General features: G+C 35.6%; 3 protein-coding genes across 11 annotated transcripts in view; 2 read left to right on the top strand and 1 right to left on the bottom strand.

Moving 5' to 3' along the window:
- Positions 1 to 3,894, top strand: part of LOC139821536 (uncharacterized) — a 79,457-nt gene extending 75,563 nt beyond the window's left edge. For all 7 annotated transcript variants that reach the window (XM_071792631.1, XM_071792630.1, XM_071792634.1 and 4 more), the window contains one exon: positions 436 to 3,894. In XM_071792631.1, the coding sequence (XP_071648732.1) occupies positions 436 to 603 (168 nt within the window). In that variant the 3' untranslated portion in view covers positions 604 to 3,894. The remainder of the gene's footprint in view (positions 1 to 435) is intronic.
- A 723-nt stretch (positions 3,895 to 4,617) lies between these two features.
- Positions 4,618 to 7,448, top strand: LOC139821326 (bolA-like protein DDB_G0274169). Its single transcript, XM_071792300.1, has 4 exons — positions 4,618 to 4,925; positions 5,937 to 6,163; positions 6,456 to 6,524; positions 6,656 to 7,448. The coding sequence occupies exons 1-4, from the start codon at positions 4,886 to 4,888 to the stop codon at positions 6,731 to 6,733; spliced, it is 414 nt and encodes a 137-aa protein (XP_071648401.1). The 5' UTR covers positions 4,618 to 4,885; the 3' UTR covers positions 6,734 to 7,448.
- On the bottom strand, positions 6,846 to 20,695 carry Ash2 (set1/Ash2 histone methyltransferase complex subunit ASH2). 3 transcript variants are annotated; one of them, XM_071792298.1, is made up of 11 exons: positions 20,476 to 20,695; positions 12,878 to 13,024; positions 12,620 to 12,798; positions 12,358 to 12,530; positions 11,993 to 12,167; positions 10,161 to 10,369; positions 9,484 to 9,661; positions 8,878 to 9,022; positions 8,396 to 8,531; positions 7,853 to 8,104; positions 6,846 to 7,547 (listed from the first exon to the last, which is right to left on the bottom strand). In XM_071792298.1, the coding sequence occupies exons 3-11, from the start codon at positions 12,690 to 12,692 to the stop codon at positions 7,443 to 7,445; spliced, it is 1,446 nt and encodes a 481-aa protein (XP_071648399.1). In that variant the 5' UTR covers positions 12,693 to 12,798; positions 12,878 to 13,024; positions 20,476 to 20,695; the 3' UTR covers positions 6,846 to 7,442. The 3 variants fall into 3 exon arrangements, with proteins under 3 accessions (XP_071648399.1, XP_071648397.1, XP_071648398.1); XM_071792296.1 differs by lacking the exon at positions 20,476 to 20,695 and adding an exon at positions 13,552 to 13,665; XM_071792297.1 differs by lacking the exon at positions 20,476 to 20,695 and adding an exon at positions 13,343 to 13,458.
- Between the last annotated feature and the right edge of the window lie 1,123 nt (positions 20,696 to 21,818).

The following is a 21,818-nucleotide window of genomic DNA, read 5'->3' as shown; positions in this document are numbered from 1 at the left end:
CAATGTATGATATATTCAGTATATTCAGTGTATTAATATATATATTCAATATATTCAAATATATTCATCATATTCAAATAACAAATATATTCAATATTGAAGATTCAGAGAAATGCGGCGTTTATCTCACTATCAATGAGAAATGATTCCCGTTTTTTAATTTGTTATTTTATCACGTTTATTTTCGTAGACTTTGAACGTACGATATGAATAATACGAAAGTACGATGTTTATGACACTTCAGATCTTAACGAAGAAAATACACCTTCCCATTTTCTAATTCGTCATTTCATCACGTTTATTTTCGTAGACTTTGAACGTACAATATGAATAATACAGATATACTTTTGTATATCCCGCATAACGTAACTCGATTCATTTCACGTGTGGATTAATGGCGTGAATATATAATACGGGATCTCTCTGATGTTGCAGGATACCCTTGTACACGGTTTGCCGTCGGACCGGCCTGGGTTTGCGAAGGGCTTCCGCAAGAACCTCGGTGGACGCTGGCGTCGGTTGGTGAAGCGGAAAGCGGAGACGGATACCTGTGCCATTCCCCCCGAGTTGAAGGATCAACTGAAGACTATCTACGTCTATTGACGGCCAGAAGCTGTCTCTCCTGAAAGCCTGAAAGCCCCGAAGAGAAACCTATCGATAAAGGATCGATACAAAAAACGCGAGGAGCATTGGTGAAAGCAAGAAGAGGCTCTAGTCAAGAAATCGAGGAAAACGTGAAAGAAATTGAAGTGAAAAGAGGAATTAGGCAAGACGTAAGGAAAGCTAACACAAAGAGACGAGTGATAGAAAACGCAAAAAGACCTGACAGTGATATATTAGATGGAGATGGAAAGAAGATTTTGGAAAGCATGTAAGGACACCGAAATCTAAAGAGACGGAAAAGAAAGTTCGGGGAAGGAACGGCGCAGGTACGGGAACCGAGATCCGGCCAATAGTCGACATATCAGAAAGTGTGCCTGAAGAGGAATGCAACGAAGTGCCTTCTTTTATTCCACAAGCGCCTTCTCATGAGACTGATACCGCGAAGATATACCGCGATATGCATGGGTGCGACAAAGCGAGTTACCTCGTAGCTTCTGCGTATATGTTTTTTTGCGCGATTAATTAATAGTCGACAGATCGCCGTACTTCGGGTAGTTAATTAGTATTAGCGCGTCGGCTGGACTTGCGGAAGGTACGCGAGAACGGCGGGCGATCGGACGATCGTTTTCGGGCAAAATTCGGGATTCCTCAAAAATTCGATTCCTGCTTTTTAGTCAGTTCCAATCGAACCTCGAATTTGCAGCCTCGGCGAATCGGTAGTCGCGATCTCGATGGGAAATTTAACTAACTTAGAATTATTATTTATTATGAGAGAAAAACAGCGTATTATACACACATTTTTCCTATTAAAGTGCAAACTAGTCGTATGCCGAATGGGAAGGCTTGCAGCTGCTTGTAGTGTCATCGTGCGTCGTGGCTCTTCGCTCTTCGGCGAGGCAGCACAACGGAATCGGCGACAGTCCGTATTGTCCAGCTATAAGTACATAAAGCATCGTTCGAAGCTAAAGTAGATCAGATATATAATTTGAGAAGATTCTCTTTGAATACGATTTCGTATTTAAAGTGAACCTTTCGAACGGAACAAGCTTGATCTACTTTAGCTGTATACACATTATATGCGCATATGAATTTCTTCTCGGGCAGCTGACTCCCGGTTCATCTTAATACGAATGAAGTCGATCGCCCGCTATCTCGCTCCCGTGATTGGTTTCGAGGCCGCCGACGTTAAAGTGTGTAAATAAGATGTAACGATCTCTCTGGACAAAGGTCCGTGGGACGTACGGTTTAATCAACGAATGAACTTTGGTGTTCCTAAAAATCCTCAGGGGTCTGAAGGAGGGATTCTAGGATTTTTGAGAATCTGCAGGGTCCTCCCGCCGTCAGAAACGGAATGCGGCGCCTCGAAAGAATAAGATAGGCCAATTTAAAATTATCGAACTACTACGACGGCTCATATTGAGTCCGCTTTATTGTAACGCTGACGTGATATTTCAACTTGTGCGCTTGCGTTAACCCTTTTAACTGTTCTTCGAGGTGTTTATTCGACGAATCAAGTATTGTGAAGTATTACGACGTGCTACAAAAAGTCATCGCATTCTTAAAGGAAATCTTGAAAGCTATTTGCGTTACTAAATTATTTAACTCAATATTTACGTATTTATAATCGCATGGTAATTTTTAATATTTTAATACAGTAATTTAAAAATTATTAAATATTTTTGAGAGTTATTGGAATAAATTTTAGTATTTTTTACTAGCAAACAATGAGAATTGTTCATTTTATCAAGTGATTTCATTTAAACATTATACTTGATGGCTTAATTTGCGGTTAAAGGGTTGAGCGGCGTAGCGACGCCATGAAAGGAGCTTCTCGCGTCAGTGATTAATTAGTTTAAAGAAATCGACGGATGACATTCGGTCATTCGGTTGGAAAAGTGCTGCGGATTTGGTTGAAGTTAGAAGACATGTTTAAACATGAAACTTTTATTTTTACCGAAGAAAAACGTAAAAAAATTGTGATTAAATCATTTCCAATATTTCCATTGCTCGAAATTTTATCAGATTATTGGAAATGATTCGTAAATGAATTGGATGAATTTAAAAATTATTTTTGCAACTTTAATAGCAACGATTTGTTGTTTTTTAATATTATTATTTTACACATAATAGATTATGTTTAATATTTTTATTATTAGCGCAGATATTTAGCGATTTCGCGCTATGTAAATCCCGCGTAAATTGTGCAGTACTTCACGAATGACCGAAAATCCAGAGGATCATGATCCTCGGTATAGTATTGTAGAATGTAAATAGGATAACGGGTGACCCGTCGATTTTTAGAGTTACTTTTAAGGGCGTAACCGGCAATATTTCTTGCAACGGATTTAACGAGATGTTTTATTGACTCGCGACTTCAATCCTTTGAATATCATATTCGGGAAAGAAAAGGAACAAAACAATTTACAATTTTTTATACGACAAAATACCCCATTCTACATGATGTATTATTACGTAAGTGATTTTATGACAATCCAATGACCAATTTGTCCAGCGTTCCGGAACAAAAAAAAAAGATAAAATTTGACTTGTGCGGAGCTGGCGGATAATTGAGTTTATTAGTTTATCCGAATGTATATTGTGGTTCAAGTAGAAAATACACAACGCGTATTCAATTCAAATTCCGATGCTATCAATTGCCAATGATATCAATTGGAATAAAAGCGAGTATATCATGAGATGACGTTAGCATGAAATTGTATTACGTAAAAAAGTTCAAACTTAAATAAGATTTTATTATTTTTATTGCATTCGAATGCGAATTCAGGAGTGCCTTCGCGTAGAAGAGCATCGCACGAGATTAGTTGCAGCACCCTATGCCTGCGATAATGTAAAAAGAAAAAAAAACGCATTAACGGTCTCCGGCGCGCTTTACACTTAGCGATCAAATTTCTGTGTAGAAACATACTTTCTTGTTTACACGACTAATTGTATGGTTCAATTGCTTCGTGTAGAATAAAGGAGGGTAACAAAAAAAAAGATCAATTATTCGCGTGTCACGAAGCTTGTCCTCGCAGATATATCGAGCATCGTAGACCCGATTGTAACAGTGTATAGCAAGCCGTTTCTGTTTCTCTATCTCCGTCTTTTTGTAAATAATAGGAAGTATCAGGACGGGAGGGGGTCGCGCTACCCCCCGTCACCTAGTCACTCGCTCGATTAATAATTTCGTTGAAATGGTGTAGCTGTAACTATGAGAACCGACCGACGCAGCTTTCTCTCCCCAACAATAAAGACGTCAAATAAAGAGGCAAAAGAGATGTTACAAACGAAGGGATTGTTGACTTATTTAACTGCAGCGGAAATCCCCTATCCCGGGACTTATCCTTCCTCATATATTTCTACTCATGACACGCGCGTAGAACGAAAGTGAAAGAGATGCGCGAGAAAATATTTGGGATATAGAAGTGATTTTTCATCTTACTTACTTTTTTTCTTTTTTATAATTTTTAGAACTGGAAAAAGATAAAAAGTTGAACCATTAAAGTTAATCTCCATTTCTACCAATGTAAATATTAACTTCAATCTTGATTTAACTCGCTTCTTATCTTCTTCAAATTCTTAGAACTTGGAACTTAGAAAAAGATAAAAAGTATAAGTTAAACCGAGATTAAAGTTAATCTACGTATCTATTTCTACCAATGTAGATTAACTTTAATCTCGGTAAAGTTTAGCTTACTTTTTATCTTATTCTTATAAGAATGAGAACCAAAAATAAAACCCAGATTAAACTTAATTTACATCGATAGAAATTAATGGATATGAATCCGCTCAAAAAATTGTCTTTTTTTTTTTAAATATACGTAGAAATATATAAAATATATTATCAACCTTTATTTAATTGTAAATCATCAAAGAGAGCAATGACGATTGCGATGTAAAGTTAGGGTATAAAGTACACCACCCACGCGACAATTACGTAAAAATCACGCGAGCAACGTTAGATTAATAATCGATTAAGTTAATCGGAGTTTAGCCGAAGGTTACCCTCTAACATTTTGTAGACAGCGTTATACGGACACGCTAGTTGCATTATCAAATAAAAAATGCATAGGGTCCCGCCGCCGAGACCTTTTTGATTCAATAGTCAATCGATTTGTCCGAAAGTACTTGTACATACATACATAATACATACACAAATAAAATATCAGTCGTGAGAGGGGGGAGAGGGTGAATCCGTATAATAACGGGGCATTCGAATAGATTCCGGATTCCGGAATAGAGAATATTCGACGTAGTATATTAATTAAAGCTACGAATATAAATGTATAAAAGAGGACTGATAAGATTAATACTCGGGAAAAGTAAGTATATCAAATGCGCGATTAAAATTATTCCACATCTAAAATTAAGGTTAATTAATTCAAGCTAGACTAACCAAAGCTAAACTTGCATCGATAATAATTGCATCTTTATTTATTGCATCCTTATTGTTATACGCGCGTTTTAATTACAAATTTGTTTCTTACATTTACGACGAAGTGATTATAAGATAATTATATATAAAAAAACGCGTTGTATTATTGGAAGACTCGCGAGGATATGACTTCCTAACCTTAAAAAAACGTCACTTTTAACGGTCGATTAATCTTATCGGCGGTGCCGAGTGACGATTTTTATTATTACACGCTTATTCTGCACACTAGAATACACACGTGGATAAAATTTCACTAAAATCAACGAGAAACTGGACACGTGCTCCATCCCAGAGATAGCCGAATTTGTTGAAAACAGGATTTTGCAATGCCTATCCGTTACAAATTTTCTTCAGACTCACGTGAAAACAGAATCTGCTAACGGAATATGATGGCAGATTGACTGCAGAAATCAAACAGAATCTGCCGATTCGTAATCATTTAAATGATTGACAGGTGACAGGTTCTCTGCTTGATTCCTACTGGCTGTTTGCACGCTCTGCTGTTAGATTATGTCAGCAGACTGCCGGCAGAACACAAACTTAATGCAGACGCGGTTGATAATATAATCTGATCTGCCATTATATTCCGTTTAAATCTATTAGCAAATTGTGTGCCATCATATTGCTTATATTTTTTGTTTACTGAAATATTTAGTCGAATTCCCTCAACTTACTGTTCTCTAGGTCTCTGGAGTAAATTACGCTATAATTAGTATCTTGCGCTTTGAATGATTTGTGTTCTAGCATCTTGACACTTCTACTGTCGTAGCGATCAATGTCCAACTGTTTAATTTCGTTAGACGGCTAAGCATCCGAATATAGTCTTTTCACCTAATGCATATTATCCATGTAACAAAGACAAATATGAACGTTAATTAAGCGAAAAACAATGGCACAGATTACAGTACGTTTCGTCAGCGAGACATGAGCATCAGTTGCGAAACATTGACAGTTGCGAACAGACCCGTAGAGAATTCGATCAGGGGAAAGCTGGAAGCTGCACTGAAACCCCTTCACTGCGACGTCATCAACGAGTCCTACATGCACAATGTTCCCAAGAACTCTGAGACGCACTTTAAGGTAGTGGTTGTCTCGGAGAAATTTGACAAGCAGCCGTTGATCAAGGCAAGTACCACCGATTTGCACACTCTCTACTTACTAAATTTTTGCTATAATTAGTTTGAAACCTATTGAACTTGAAAAATCACTTCAACCAATTATACGATAGAACATAACATAAGATATATGAAAGTAAAAATCACAAAGAAAATAATATCACAATTTGATGCAGATAAAATGATAGAAAAATAATTATTCTCATCTACGAGTCAAAATATTATTTAGAGATTAAAGACTAGATGTTATATATATTCGCGTAATCAAAATAAGGGGACACCTGAATCAATTATTAATTTAGCGACACCGAATGATAAACCAGTTGTTGCAAGCGGAACTGCAAGGAGGCGTACATGCTCTATCAATTGTAGTAAGTGATGGCTATTATTTATTAACTGATCTTTCGCTATTAGCGCGAGAGAATTATGCCCTTTAAAATGGGCTAGGTAAAAAAGTTTATATTATTGCTATGTTGTTATTTATATTATTGTTGTCTTCAAGGCGAAAACACCAGAGCAATGGGAAACAAGTAATACGGTGACTGCGAGTCCTGCTTGCAGAGGCGGTTTCGGAAAGTAATATCATGTGATAATTTATAACGATTAATTATACATATAAGGGTAATAACTTAAGTTGCGTAAATAATTTATATAGTACAAGTGTCGCATAATAAACACATATTCCGCTGCGATTTACATAAATATTTTTTCTTTTATTAAGCGAGATCATTATGCATGAAACGTCCTCTGTACACCAAACAAAGTCAGATGATGAAACTTTTCAATTCGTAAAATTGGAACGTAGAATAGAACGAAGTCAAATTATTTATATCGTGATACAGATCAAACCAATAAAAAATTTAACAGTTCAGTACGTACCATACGGTAATTGAAATTTCATTTCATCAATCTTGACTTTCTATTCTTTTTCTCATCTCAAAATACATTACCTGAATTATCTTCTCGACCGTTGTTACACTGAATCCATTGCAAGGTTTTGGTTCAACAATAAAGTGGTGCAAATTCGATATGAAAGAAGTGAGTTATAAATAATTGGTGAAATTCACTATTCTCCGCTTCATTGTTTCTCTGAACTTATTTTGCCATATACTAAAAATATGAGAACTTTTAGAGTGCGCACGCACATACGAATAAGTGCAAGTAAAAAATCTCTCATAATTTGCTTTTTTTTTCTTTAATTGGGCCACGTATTGTTGTGCCAATCCCTGCAATCGTAGCAATTGCATAATGTATAACTAAAACGACAAAAATAAAAAGATGCACTAATGTCATAATACGAATGTATCCAGTCTTAATTTTCCCTCGTTTTCGGTAAGATAAAGTATGTCCGCCATTGACTGCTCGGCTATCGCTTCCTCTGCCTTCTCATGCATCTGTAATAATTGTATAATGTCGTTAATATTAGCAAGAATTAACGACGATACTATAGAATTATAGAAAATTGTTGTATCCTTGTAAAATTTAAAATTAGATAATTAAGGTACGTAAGAGAGAGAATTGCACATATGCTGAATAATGTGAACGTAAAGTTTACTTTTCCTTTAGGTCAATATGAATTGGAAATTCTATATGTTTAGCCATGTCTTACTTATATAAAAAAAGGACCTCGATTTACGATTGTGAATTAGCATTATCGATTGTAAAGTAGCAGTAAGAAATGTGAGAAATGTTTACTTACGCCTCTAAATGTAACGTCCATCGGAGAATGTTTAAAATTCGGCCCAAAATTCACGGACACCATCGCACTTTTATAAAGTGATATCCCTGGATAATAAGCGCCCTTGTTGATATCGATGAAGGCATCACCTTGGTTGATTCCGTTTTTGTAAAATACAATTTTGCTGCCCTCTAAAGGTCGCAGAGCTTTCAGGGCTTCCTGCACTTGGTCCTTCTCCTCGTAATATAAGTGGCTCTTGAACTTTACTAAAGGCTAATTCACAAATCGAAAAATACAAAATAATGTACAGATATATTTTATAAGAAGTTTATTTTTACATTACATGCAAGACATTTTAATAACAAAAGCATACGAAAAATATAACAACTTAATTATTTCAGAAATTATATATATTCTGAAATAATTAAGTTGTTATAATATTTTGCAATCTTAGTCTCAGTTTTCGAGACATTTCGGTGATTGAATAATTTTGAGTACATATACATATAACATACTCATTTATTTAATATAATTTAATCTGTTTAAATGGCTTACTGTACTCACTCTGTCTTTATAAGTATTCGGAATGTGCGATGCATCATGTGTGTCCGGAAGAATTATGAGGAAGCCCAAGGTATCACCCTCGCCGTAACTGTCATTATAATGCTTGCCGCGACTTTCGTGAAACCGTGTTCCTTTTCTGTTAAAAATTTATCAAAATTATTTTTTCCTTTTCTTGAAGGAAAGGTGATTCACAATTTCAAAGAAATACACATTTTTCTTATTACGTAAAAAGAAAAATAGAAGAGTTCTAATAAACATTAATATTTTCCAATAAATCGATTGCTGTGCATTTTATATATTTATCTGTCAGAGCAAGAGTGAAAAATAATGAATTTCTAATTGATAAGATTTTTTCAATTTACTATAGTATAATCATTATTGTCAAGAGACATGGCCGAGTGTACACGTGCCCGCGACCACGAGCAGCGAGACAGAGAGTGTATCTATACCTAAAGACCTAAACCATCGAGTTATATAATAACCTGGATCTCCATGAGTAACCAAACTTGTCGTAGCCAAGCGGAGCTTGCAAGTTTGCATATTCCTGTCCCCATCCGAGTCTCGTCGCGGACCCCTCCGGCATCTCTTCAATCGTAGCTTCCCAGTACCAAGCACCCCTACTTACGTCTGTAACACGTTAACATATGTAATTAGATAATCTATACGAAACATCACCAATCGACTATAGCAGACATTCTAGATGCATGAGATAAAAAAATAAAATGCAAACGTCATTAAAATGGGAATTAAAAACAATACAAAAAATACCAATGTGTATAATTTTCTTTTTCCCACTAATACTGACAGCTACTATAACAATAGTATATTATTACTATTACATTATTGAATCATTTCAAATTATCGGTAAATTATGTATATAATCGATATTAGAGAATATATTCCGATTATACGCTCGTATTTGACATCAAATATCTGTACAATTAAAGATTTTTAATATTGTAACTTTGTAAAAATACACATATACACGATATCGATATGCAATTCTTAGCCAAATTCAATATTCACTCCCTGATGGCAGAAAAGGGCGCTACCGTTTAAGCAAATCGATAAAAAGATAGCGTTCTTACTGTGCGTGGCTCTGATCATACAATATCCCTTTTCTCCAGTGACCGCCAATCTGTCCTCAGACACTTTGAGCTGCGGCGCACGATCGTGCAACGCCAGCAAGACCGTACTCGGGCTAAGAGCACGATAGAGCCATCCGGGTATAGGTTTACCAGCCCAATCGCTACTTTCGTCGAATTCCTGAACACAAATTAAAGGTATTCAGGGAATTTAGAGAACACCGTTTGAAACGGACATTGTTCATTCAAATTTAGAATCTTAATTCCTTGATTATAACACGTAGAAATTGCCTTTCAAAAATTTCCAATAAAAGAAAATGGAAATGCACTATAATTACGATCAAATTTACCTTTTGCATATTAATTAATATAAAATAATGTCAAACAACTAAAGTTTTTAATTCCAGATACTCAAAACTGTTTGCAGCCAAAAGATTAGGATTCTTAATCCTAATTACATCCATATTGCAAGAAAAGTTGATCTGCTGAGGAAAAGAAAACAAAAATATATCGTTGCTTTTCTCCGAACAGATTTCTTTATCGATTATCAAAAGCTTCGCTCAACGAAAGAAGATTGATTTCATCTCGTCCATTTCGTTTTTAGCATGGATTTTCTTTTTAATCTCTGTACATGTATGATTTGTATAAAAGTGAGAACCGTTGATAAAAGTGAAATATACCTGTCGGAAAGGAGCATGAGGATCCGGCTCTGCCAAGATGTATCTGTAGCCGTCCTTGTTGAAGGGATGCTCGAGTGGATAACCATGAGCCGGCAGCTTCGGGGCGGTCATGTCGGATCCTCTGCCCTTCTTCCCGGAACCCGTGCCTGTAGCTTCGCCTGGGAGCTTCCGCTTGGCGTTACGACCTCGCAAGCCTCCGCTAAGCGGCACTGAACGTTCCATTACGATATTTTAATACGGTATCCGATTCTCGATTTGATTCTCAATATTTCTCGCCAACAATATCGCTTTTAATCCTCTCTTTCCCCCTTTTTTTTTAGTCACTGTCTCTTCCTTTCGGCGTTTTCGAATTACGTTACAAAATCGATAATTAATTTTTTTCCTAAACGGACTAATTCATTCTCACAAAGATTAATTCCTTGTATAGATAACGATACATAAATGATATGGCTGACGATATCGAAAGTAACGTTGCGTTTATAACGAGGTGTCTCAGAACAAAGTTTATTGAGATGTCTACTCGATTTCTCCGTCATGATTCGAACTTGAGCAATTTCCTGATAGCGAGTTGGTGATTGCGTTTGTGATAAGATAAGAAGTGACAGATCTATATTTATGCAGCTATGACCACAAAACTCGTTCTATATATTATATCTGAAAAATTTGGAAAAAGTGAAAATTTGATTGGAAATTTAAAGAATTACATCTGTTTAATTTTTTTTTGTAGGATCTAAATATTAAATATTAAATAGAAATCGATTGTTTGTTCCGCCAATGATAATTAAACAAGAAAAGTTTATTACTTTCGACTACAATTGGCAATATGTACAAAGAAACGTTACGACGTTTCGACCCTTCGGACTGGGTCCTTTTCAAGCATCTAGATAATAAAACAATTTGGTGTAAATATAATAGGAATTAAATCTGCACGATTTAATTGTTTAAAAAACGTAAAGAATTTATTGCGAAAAATATTACCTCAGCCAGGAAACCGCGGAGCGACGACTAACGCGTGATTACATGTCGGAGTTCAAAAGCGTACTAATTGTTTTCCAGACGTACCCAAGTACACTATAAGTTATTGCTATAAATTTGAACTCCGACATGTAATCACGCGTTAGTCGTCGCTCCGCGGTTTCCTGGCTGCGGAATGTCGTGCTCCGTTTCTTGGCGGTGGCCACACTCCTCTTATGAAACGCATTCTCTGATGTGTCCGACTCATGCATGTAAAGTATCGCCGCTTTTCTTCGAAGTACATATATACTCATTATTTTTCTGTTAACATTGATTATTGACTATTGTTCTTGACTATTGTTCTTCCAGCGATAATTTTATAACTATTTCGGGTAAAATCTTCGTAAATACAGATGTTCAGGTTCGTGACAAAGATCAATTTACTAGGTATCGATTTTATCATTTATTGACTATGTACCTTATCTCATCGACCTTTACACCAAATTGTTTTATTATCGAGATGCTTGAAAAGGACCCAATCCGAAGGGTCAAAACATCGTAACGTTTCTTTGTACATATTGCCAATTGTAGTCGAAAGTAATAAACTTTTCTCGTAAAATATTAAATAACGTGTGTGTGCGCACTTATGTACACAAATATGCAAAAATTAAGATACGCCAGGCAATTCACAATTTTTGCACGCGCATTCTATATTTTGAACGCGGATGGGAGAAAGGAGGAATCAGCTTTTTATTTTTACAGATTTTTAATCTTTGGTATTAAAAAAACTTAGCTTGGTAAGTTTTAAACTAAAACTATAATAAATCTAACAAAGTCGATGCAAAATTGATAATAATTTAAAAGTAATGAATACATACCGACGTGCTGAATGCCCATCTCTGTCGCTCGGAGGTGACCATTCTTGATCATTGCTTCGTAATTCGGTTTAATTGACGTAAGTTCAGTGCTAGCCAATCCAAACAGCTGACCCTCAAGCGTACTCTCGTCCATCGTAAACAACGTCCCAATGTCTTTGATCAGTGCTCTGTGAATCTAGAAGAGATCAAATGTTTCAATCATGTTTGTCAAAGAAAAGGCAATATAATTACGGAATCGCTTAAAGTTCGCAATTCATCATTACAATCCTGTTGAATTACGGATGTTAAAAGTGAGATAGTTCGCGCAATGTTATATTGTCGCGTCTGTCGCATAATCCTATATGAATAAAGATTTAATTAGGTACCGTAGAATGCCAGGATTGAGTGGCTCTGCGAGGCATCGTGGTCATGCTCTCCCAATGACAATCGATGAACGGTATGATGTCCTTATCCTTGTGGAAAAGAGTCTTCAGCTCATTCTCCTTTTGGCACATCTGCAGCAGGTTCGCGATTGCTGTCACGCACATCTGAGGAAACGCTGGAAAGTCGCCAACAGAAGAATCATGATTAACGGACAGCTCGACGATGAATTTTATCGTATAAACCGATGTTATAGTCGATACTCACGTGCTTGGTTCTTCTTAAAGCTTTCCAATCCAGTTGGCGAACAGTTCTTACACACAAATATATAATTCATCATGAACGGTACCAATTTACCCAATTGATATCCTATGCAGGACTCGTGGAACCAGCGAGAGCAGCTAGCGCAAAGCAATTCCACAATGTTCAGATTTCTATCCTTGCCGCTGTAAGTACGTTCCGTGGTAAGTCACAGTATTGCAAAGCAGGAAGATATTACCAGCAAGATTTATTATAGATAATCACCAATAACAATTGCCACTTTCATTGTTGTTACTTGATACGCTGGCCTTCTCCGTTGCTTCATCCTGCTTAGATTTTTGATTAATCTTGTCATCAGGCTTCAGTTTCTTTTCCTCAGCAGCCTCTGTCTGCTCCGGCTTGTCACTTGGACTTGAGAATTATTCATTTTTCATTAGTTTAACTAATTTAACGTAATCGTATAGGTTATAATAATTCTAATTCTACGGTCACATATAGTTATACATTTTATTTCTTCAGATCTTGAGAAGTTGTTATAAATTCATCAATTTTTATAAATCCTTTAAATTTGAGCCCCCTAAGATCTACTTTTAATTTATATAAATTTGTAGAAGAATTTTTACAGTATTGTCTCGATTATTAAATGTTAAAAGAGTCCATGAGTTCTTGGAGTTTTAATTTCTCAGATTATATCTAAAATTTATAAGTTACCAATTTTTTTATACATACAAGCCTTTCATTTTCAAATTTTTGAATCACAAAAATTAATTCTTCTCTCAATTGTTTGTCAACAATTAAACCAAAAAACATAACCTCAACCTTACAACTACTCGGTACATTACGCATAAATGACAAATGCAAGCTGGATGTAAAATATATATATTATAAAGAAATATGTAACATGTGTTATATATTTATCAATGATAAGTATTCGCTACCTGTCACTTTTTTCTTCTGCCATCGTTTCGCAGATGACTTCACGTTGCACGAACTCGCAATAATGCAATGCTCGCCTCGCGCAACGCAATCTCTTTTCTCCGCCATCATTTACCTGTTTGTCGATAAATTCGCGTCGATAAAAGAAATCTGCTTTACCATTATTCGCTAATGTCGCTAAAATAATTAAAGAGCGCTAACTCGTCAAGAAACATTATTTTTGAATTTTGTTTAAGTATATGTATATCTAGCTTCTATCAGCATTGTAGGTAGCAAATCACATGCTCAAACAGGTCTCACGCGCGCAGCAACAACAAGTCAAGCTAAGCGTGTCTTGATATGAGCCAATAACATACCCAATCTCTATTACATACGTTTTATTTCAGTCATTTTATTACAATAAATTACTGTTGTTAATTAGTCAAAATAACATGTATCATAACGTTTCTTTTAACTAATAATATACGTCACTTTGATTTACTTTTCAAGCTGATGAAGAACATTAATTAATATATTACGAAATTTTGAAACGCTTGAAAATTTCCTTGCCACCTCTTGAATCAGACTTTTCTCTTTTTTTATTGTAATACTCGTTTGATTTAAATAAAACTTTGGGAAAAGTACCTGTGTCATAAAAGTGATATTTTGTGATAACTTTTCCATTGTTTCTTCTTTTATTTCTCTATTATCTATTAATTATTTTCTATACAATTTTACTAAAATAAACATGTAAAATCATAAAATACAATTTGATTTCTTATTTATTTATAATAATTTTTGTAAAATTACATAATATAATAATATAATATAAATATAAAAATATTTGAAACACATATATATATATAAGATATAAAATAGTTATTATTTAGGCTGTTCCGTTTTTGCTAAATATAATATTAGAGAGACTTTAAATAAACTAGAAATTTTTCTCAACAAATTATACATATTTAATTTGAAGTTCAAAACAGAATCTCCGGCAAACTGACTAACCTGTAGGCCCCCCACCATTCCCGCCGATTCCAATCAGCGCAGCGGTCCTCATATCCATGAATATAAACTTTGTGTTTTTGTTTTTTATTTTTTTATATAATTTATTCTATGCCAAAATGTAATACATATAAATCTAATACATAATAAACTAATGAAACAATACAAAATTACATAGCATTAGATAAAATTGTATACATATAACATATTTCATTAATTCCGGATTACACAAAAACGTTGGAAATGCATATACGTTATACGTTTACTAACACATCATCAATAATTTATATAATTCAACTAGCAATATAACTTAACAGTATATTGACGACATCTATTACGCAATATTCATTATCAATTACACAATTTAATTAAGCAAGCTTATTATAAAACATATGTACATGGTGTACGCGTTTCGATTTTGTGTAATCCAGATATATTATAGTCTCATTTTTGCATTCTTCCTGTGTGTTTTCGCATGAAATTTTGCACACAAACAGAGTATCATAGAAAGTACTTATGTTCTCCTCTAATTTTTTTAAAATCCGTCGACTGGTATGGATTTTAAGAGGATTTTAATTTTTCACAAAAGTGTGTTTTACGCTGTAGCTTTCTCAATATTTGAGATATCGGTCTATTTTTAATTTTATTACATTCTTCGGTCTTTTCTACCCCTATTCCATATTTAGACCCAGCTTTATAAGGCTCCTATATTTGCACGGAATCCTCAAAATTTCAAACGTCTGTATTTCAAAAACTAATCAACCAAATCTTAAAGAATACTATATGAAATAGGGGTAGAAAAGACTAAAGAATTATTATAATAGAATTATAATAGACTAAAGAATTATTATAATAGAATTATTAAAAAATTGCTAATATAATAAAAAAGAGCAAATTTGAAACTTGGACATTTTGCTTCCTATGTACGGATTCTTCGTAACTTCAAACGGTTATAGCTCAAGAACTAATCAACTAAATTTTAAAGAATTATATATGAAATAGGGGTAGAAAAGACTGAAGAATTTAATAGAATTAGAAAAATTGTCTTCGACGAGCGTGATGAGAGACAGAGTCTCTTACAGATTAAATACAAAGTTTACAAACATATATGTATTTTTTGATAAAATAAAAGATTTAATCACAAACAATTACAGACAGGATATATATATATATATATATATATATATACAAGAGAAACTTTTTATAATTAAAGTGAAATGTAATTCACATTGTCAATACTGACTTAAAAGCAGCATTTAAATTGAAGATGAACCGAATCGCACAATGAATGAGTCTTTGTAATTTCGTATTGAGTTCATCGGTGACGTCGTTATAAACGAGAGAACAATAGTCTAACAAAGGCCATATCAATGTGGTTACTAGTTTAACACGTAGTTGGAACGATTACGTGAATTTGACGTCGATGAATTATTGAATACTGATTGATATTGTCATTTTTACCTCATCATAATTGTTTTTCTGTAAGATTTCTATGTCTCGACCAATTCTATGTCAAGTGTACAATATATGTATCAGTATATGTATGTTGCCTATTGCGCTTTCCGATTTTGCATTGATTCGATGTAGAGTAGAGAATAGAAGTTTTACAGAAATATTTGCAATTGCTCAATTAACATACATGTATTATACAAAAACCATTGTAATGAGATCGAAGATGACAAGAATATCACCTAGTATTCAACATCGACGTGTCAACGCCGAATTCGCGTCGATTTAGCTAATTGTTCGGGAGGCGATCTCGTCTGAAACAATGTAAACGACGTTTGACGAGCGATCTGTTTACAAGGTGCACGAATTCAGTGTTGAAATGACGTGCGAGGGATGCTCGACTGCTGTGCAAAACGTGCTCAGAAAAAAAGCAGGTACTTGAGAATATTTGCGATCCGTGTTTCCGTATGCACGCTTGAATTCCACAAATATTATCTTATCGACACCTTTGAAAACGTTACTTCTGGAAAAATTAACGCCACTATGTGTATTATTTCTATGTTTGACACTTCCACCTCCTTACACAATGTGTTTAAGCAGTTTGTATTTTTTGACTTTGTTATAATGCAACACGAGATGTTTTTCATACTCGGTCAGAAATGATTAACAGTAAACATTTTTCGTTGCAGCTAGTGGTAGCAATATTATTGACCCAAAACTCCCAAGCTCCCCAAGCTTGACGACCAATTTCAAATTTAATGTCTCCTCCGAAAGATAGTTTGGAATATAAAAATTCCTTACGTTACAGAATCCAACAACTGGACCGATGAACGCGTGTTCCACGAGTTTACATTAGACGTAAGGACAAATAAAGTCGGAAAATAAAGTCACCCTCTCCGCGAGGGGCTGACTATCCCCGTTTCGCGCGACGCGACTGCCGAATCGAGTGCGGAGCGGGCAGAATGGCAGAATATCTGTCGAATCGTCGGCTCGTTCGCATCACAGCCCACGAAAGTTAAAACTGCTTGTCTCAGCAAATATACTACATCGCTATTACATATTATTGTGTGTGTTTTACGCTGTAGCTTTCTCAATATTTGAGATATAGGTTTATTTTTATATCTATTACATTCTTCAGTTTTTTCTACCTTTATTTCATACATAATTTTTTAAGATTTGGTTGGGGTAGAAAAGACTGAAGAATTTAATACAATTTGAAAAATTGCCAATAATTTTTATATAGGTCGCCGGCCCCGCAGCGTACGTGCGTGAGAGTGTGATAATATTGCAGCTAGTGATAGCAGTATTATTGATCCAAAACTTCCAAGCTCCCCAAGCTTGACGACCAATTTCAAATTTAATGTCTCCTCCGAAAGATAGTTTGGAATATAAAAATTCCTTACGTTACAGAATCCAACAACTGGACCGATGAACGCGCGTTCCACGAGTTTACATTAGACGTAAGGACAAATAAAGTCGGAAAATAAAGTCACCCTCTCCGCGAGGGGCTGACTATCCCCGTTTCGCGCGACGCGACTGCCGAATCGAGTGCGGAGCGGGCAGAATAGCAGAATATCTGTCGCGTGAGAGTGTGATAATATTGCAGCTAGTGATAGCAGTATTATTGATCCAAAACTTCCAAGCTCCCCAAGCTTGACGACCAATTTCAAATTTAATGTCTCCTCCGAAAGATAGCCCAGTTTCTCCGCAGGAGCCCCGGGTACACGCAGGAAACCGCTGGCGCTGGTGGGACAGATTGAGAAAATGGATCACCAGACTGTTTCAAAGGAATTTTAACAGAAATCTCTTTAATCAGACTCTTTAACAGAAATGGGAATAAAAATTTACAGAAAAAAAAGTGTTGATTTTACTTTTTAACACAAATGGAAGTAAAAATTTACAGAAAAGGAGTGTTGATTTTACTCTATAATAGAAATGGGGATGATTGCGCATATAATTTCGACGTAGTTTTGACGTCACTCGTAGAGTCGGTTGGCGTGCTCGATCGTGTTCGAACGTGTTTGTCCGGACAGAAAAATTGTTTCAAGTATTGCGACTGTTACTGTTATTTAATACGTAATAATTTATAAACCCAACACTTTATATGTATATTAATAAAAAATTAACATTTCTAAAATGTAAAAATAACATTTTCTTATATTTACATTTAACACATAAACAGTGTAACTTTTACACATTATACTAATCAAAATTTGAGTTGTTACATTTGTAAAATGTAAAAAGAACATTTCTTATATGTTAATTTTAACATAAAAGTTATGTTATTTGTACACACACGTAACTTCAAATTACAATCAAAATTACAAGTCATTATAAATGTATATGTAACCTCACTCGTGCGGGGGTGCAGTTTGGAATATAAAAATTCCCGTACACACACACACACACACACACACACACACACGGACATTTGTGTTACAGAATCCAACGGGACCTATTAAACATTGAAACTCAAATCTGAATTCAATTTTATATTACGCCTCAATAGGCGTAATTATCTCAATACTATCGATCATTGCAGCTTTTGCATGTAGAGGTAGTTTAAAGGATAGAAAAATTGTAAAAATCATGTGTACTTGTACTAATATTGCAGCTAGTGATAGCAGCATTATTAACCCAAAACTCCCAAGCTCCCCAAGCTTGACGACCAATTTCAAATTTAATGTCTCCTCCGAAAGATAACCCAGTTTCTCCGCAGGAGCCCCACTCGTGCGGAGGGTGCAGTTTGGAATATAAAAATTCCTGTAATCAGGTGGACTCAATCATATCGAATCCGCTCGACTCGCAGTGCAGACGTGATTCGATATGTTAAGTAATTTTGATATTTATATTATATGTAGTATAATAATTTTAATTGGACTTTTAATTGGTTGTCTTTGCGGTAAGTGTCGTGCTCCATTTCAAGTTTGAACCTTTGAACAATACAAACTGATACAAGAAATGTGGAAAACAATATCGAGGCGGGTTTGATTCTAATTACTTGTACTAATATTGCAGCTAGTGATAGCAGTATTATTGAGCCAAAACTTCCAAGCTCCCCAAGCTTGACGACCAATTTCAAATTTAATGTCTCCTCTGAAAGATAGCCCAGTTTCTCCGCAGGAGCTCCACGTACACGCAGGAAACCGCTGGCGCTGGTGGGACAGATTGAGGAAATGGATCACCAGATCGACATTGTTTCGACATTGATTCGATTGCTATATTTTTTATAAATATCAAATAATTTTTCAAACAAAGAGGTTGAAATCCCTCCGTTTGCAGACTCTATTATGACATCAAAAAACGTTATAAAAGCGCTTTAGTTCTCATACGAAATATATCGAATTTTCAAAGATTTCGATATCGATGAATGCTCGAAACTGGGACCACCTGAATATCAAAATTGATGTGAAGATCGATTTTGAGATTTCGATATCTAATCGACGTCGATCCGATGTATCGTTTCTCACTGGGAACGTTTCGGATGAGGACATACATCCAAAAAAAAAGTTCTACGTATCCACTGAGTCATTATAAATAGCGTAAGTATCTGTATCTTTTAGTGCGTGGTCAATACAATTTATTATAATACGCACTCGCACTCGCACTCGCACAGACCACCTTACTAATATTGCAGCTAGTGATAGCAGTATTATTGACCCAAAACTCCCAAGCTCTCCAAGCTTGACGACCAATTTCAAATTTAATGTCTCCTCCGAAAGATAGCCCAGTTTCTCCGCAGGAGCCCCACGTAGACGCAGGAAACCGCTGGCGCTGGTGGGACAGATTGAGGAAATAGATCACCAGACTGTTTCGAAGGAACAGAAAGATGCGCGATGTGCCACTCAACGTTTCGGATGAGGACATACATCCAAAGAAAAAATTCTATGTATCCACTGAGTCATTATAAATAGCGTAAGTATCTGTATCTTTTAATGCGTGGTCAATACAATTTATTATAATACGCACTCGCACTCGCACTCGCACAGACCACCTTACTAATATTGCAACTAGTGATAGCAGTATTATTGAGCCAAAACTCCCAAGCTCCCCAAGCTTGACGACCAATTTCAAATTTAATGTCTCTTCCGAAATATAGCCCAGTTTCTCCGCACGAGACCCACGGGGGGTGCAGTTTGGAATATTGGTGCGGGGGGTGCAGTTTGGAATATAAAAATTCCTGTAATCAGGTGGACTCGAACCCGGTTCTTAAAGGTTACGAGTCATGGCGCTTTACCACAAGACCACACTGCCACACATGAGCAGGAAACATTTTATAACATATTGTTTTAAATGTAAATATGAATGGCGGACATAAGCAGACTCAAACATATGCCCGCCATTGCACCGCGGTGTCGACGTCATCATTCCTCGACACCGAAACTTCAACGAATGTACCGCGTTTTAAGCAGTAAGCTAAGGCGGTCCACACCAAATTAGCTGTGCTATTGTATAAAATACGTTAGATTTCAGGAGCAATGTAAGGATACCTTAGATTTAAGGAATGCGGGTCATCAGTCCACAATTCCCGAGTGTTTTGGAGTTGAAGTGATTGCCTCCTTTAGGCCTAAACACCGGCCCTGCTGATTTTGGTCCGCCCCGGGTATTTTATTTCCCCGGTACCCTCTATTTCTAGCGAGCTTTCCCCTATCCGCCACCTGGGGAGGCGCCCGATGGAGGATCAGCAACCTCACACGGGAGTATGACAATTATGACGTCAGATACTTATCTAAAGATCAACTTTTTTGGACGGTTAATAACTGTCGAAATTCAAAACTCAGGTGATCAGATTGGTTTCTTCAAAAAAAATCCAAGAAAAATTAGATTGCCTACTAAATATACGAGATCCCGAAAAGATGTAAAGCTTAATTGCGACCCACAGAAGCACGTACCACGAAATTTCCTTTGAAAAGAAAATTCTGAAAGTACGTTTCTTACAAAGTAATCTTTGCGTAAGAGAAGGGGAGGGGGGGTAAGATAACGACCTTATAGTTTATCAATTTTTCCTAATTTCTGTGATGATTTAAAAATAATGACCTATTTTTTTTAGATTCACTAAAGCCTTTTGTATCAACTGTAAAAAGTTAAAAACTGTTAAATAAATTAGAATTTTTAAAAGAACGTGTCGTTTTTGTCATCTTGCCCCATATGCGGTTAAGATGATTTTAGTAGTAAACAAGATAACGAAAAGTCAAATTAAATTAAAAATAACAATAATTTCTCTTTGCCAGTAAATATTAAAAACAATCCAAAATTATTTAACGACACAACTGGTCAAAATTAATTCTTTATTAAATCACAACGTTTCGACCCTAATCGGATCCTTATCAAGTGATATATTTTTACACAGCCTCAGCGAGTACAAAACCATCATAAGTCGCCAGACGTTGATTCCTGGCACCATCGTATGCGTACATAAGATAATTTTGTGCGTTAAATGATAAAATGTAAAAGTGTAAATGTATGATAAACGGAATAATCGGAACATCTTGTTCGCTATATCCGAAACGTGTCATGGTCAAAGTTACACTAATTACTCATTACTCATTAGTGTGACTTTGACCATGACACGTTTCGGATATAGCTCACTCGTTACTTTATACATATTGTTATTTGATAGATAATACCGTGTAAAAATACGTGCTTTTGCTTGCCGGTATAAAACGTATAGGTATATCGTTTACTCACTGGGGATTTACAAGTAATAAATCGAGATAAAAAGTAAGCAGGGAAAAGGTAAGATGGTATGTATGGTTAAATAAAAATTGCTGTTGTGAAACAGCCTGCAGTTATTATATGAAAAAATCGAATAATTTACCATTCGTAATTTCAA

The sequence above is a fragment of the Temnothorax longispinosus genome, chromosome 11 (assembly GCF_030848805.1).
Source record: "Temnothorax longispinosus isolate EJ_2023e chromosome 11, Tlon_JGU_v1, whole genome shotgun sequence".
In the NCBI taxonomy this organism is placed as follows: Eukaryota; Metazoa; Arthropoda; class Insecta; order Hymenoptera; family Formicidae; genus Temnothorax; species Temnothorax longispinosus.
This window is presented reverse-complemented; position numbering and strand designations above follow the sequence as displayed.

What these genes read in the sequence shown, in the direction of transcription:
- Ash2 (XM_071792296.1), bottom strand. Translation starts at nt 13,574, where the DNA reads ATGGCAGAAGAAAAAAGTGACAG. An exon ending in TATGATCAGAGCCACGCACA is followed by an intron (nt 9,023 to 9,483) that starts GTAAGAACGCTA and finishes AACGTGTTACAG; the next exon opens with ACGTAAGTAGGGGTGCTTGG. An exon ending in GGTTACTCATGGAGATCCAG is followed by an intron (nt 8,532 to 8,877) that starts GTTATTATATAA and finishes AATTTTTAACAG; the next exon opens with AAAAGGAACACGGTTTCACG.
- LOC139821326 (XM_071792300.1), top strand. Translation starts at nt 4,886, where the DNA reads ATGTATAAAAGAGGACTGATAAGATTAATACTCGGGAAAA. An exon ending in AAGATTAATACTCGGGAAAA is followed by an intron (nt 4,926 to 5,936) that starts GTAAGTATATCA and finishes ACAATGGCACAG; the next exon opens with ATTACAGTACGTTTCGTCAG. An exon ending in TACATGCTCTATCAATTGTA is followed by an intron (nt 6,525 to 6,655) that starts GTAAGTGATGGC and finishes GTTGTCTTCAAG; the next exon opens with GCGAAAACACCAGAGCAATG.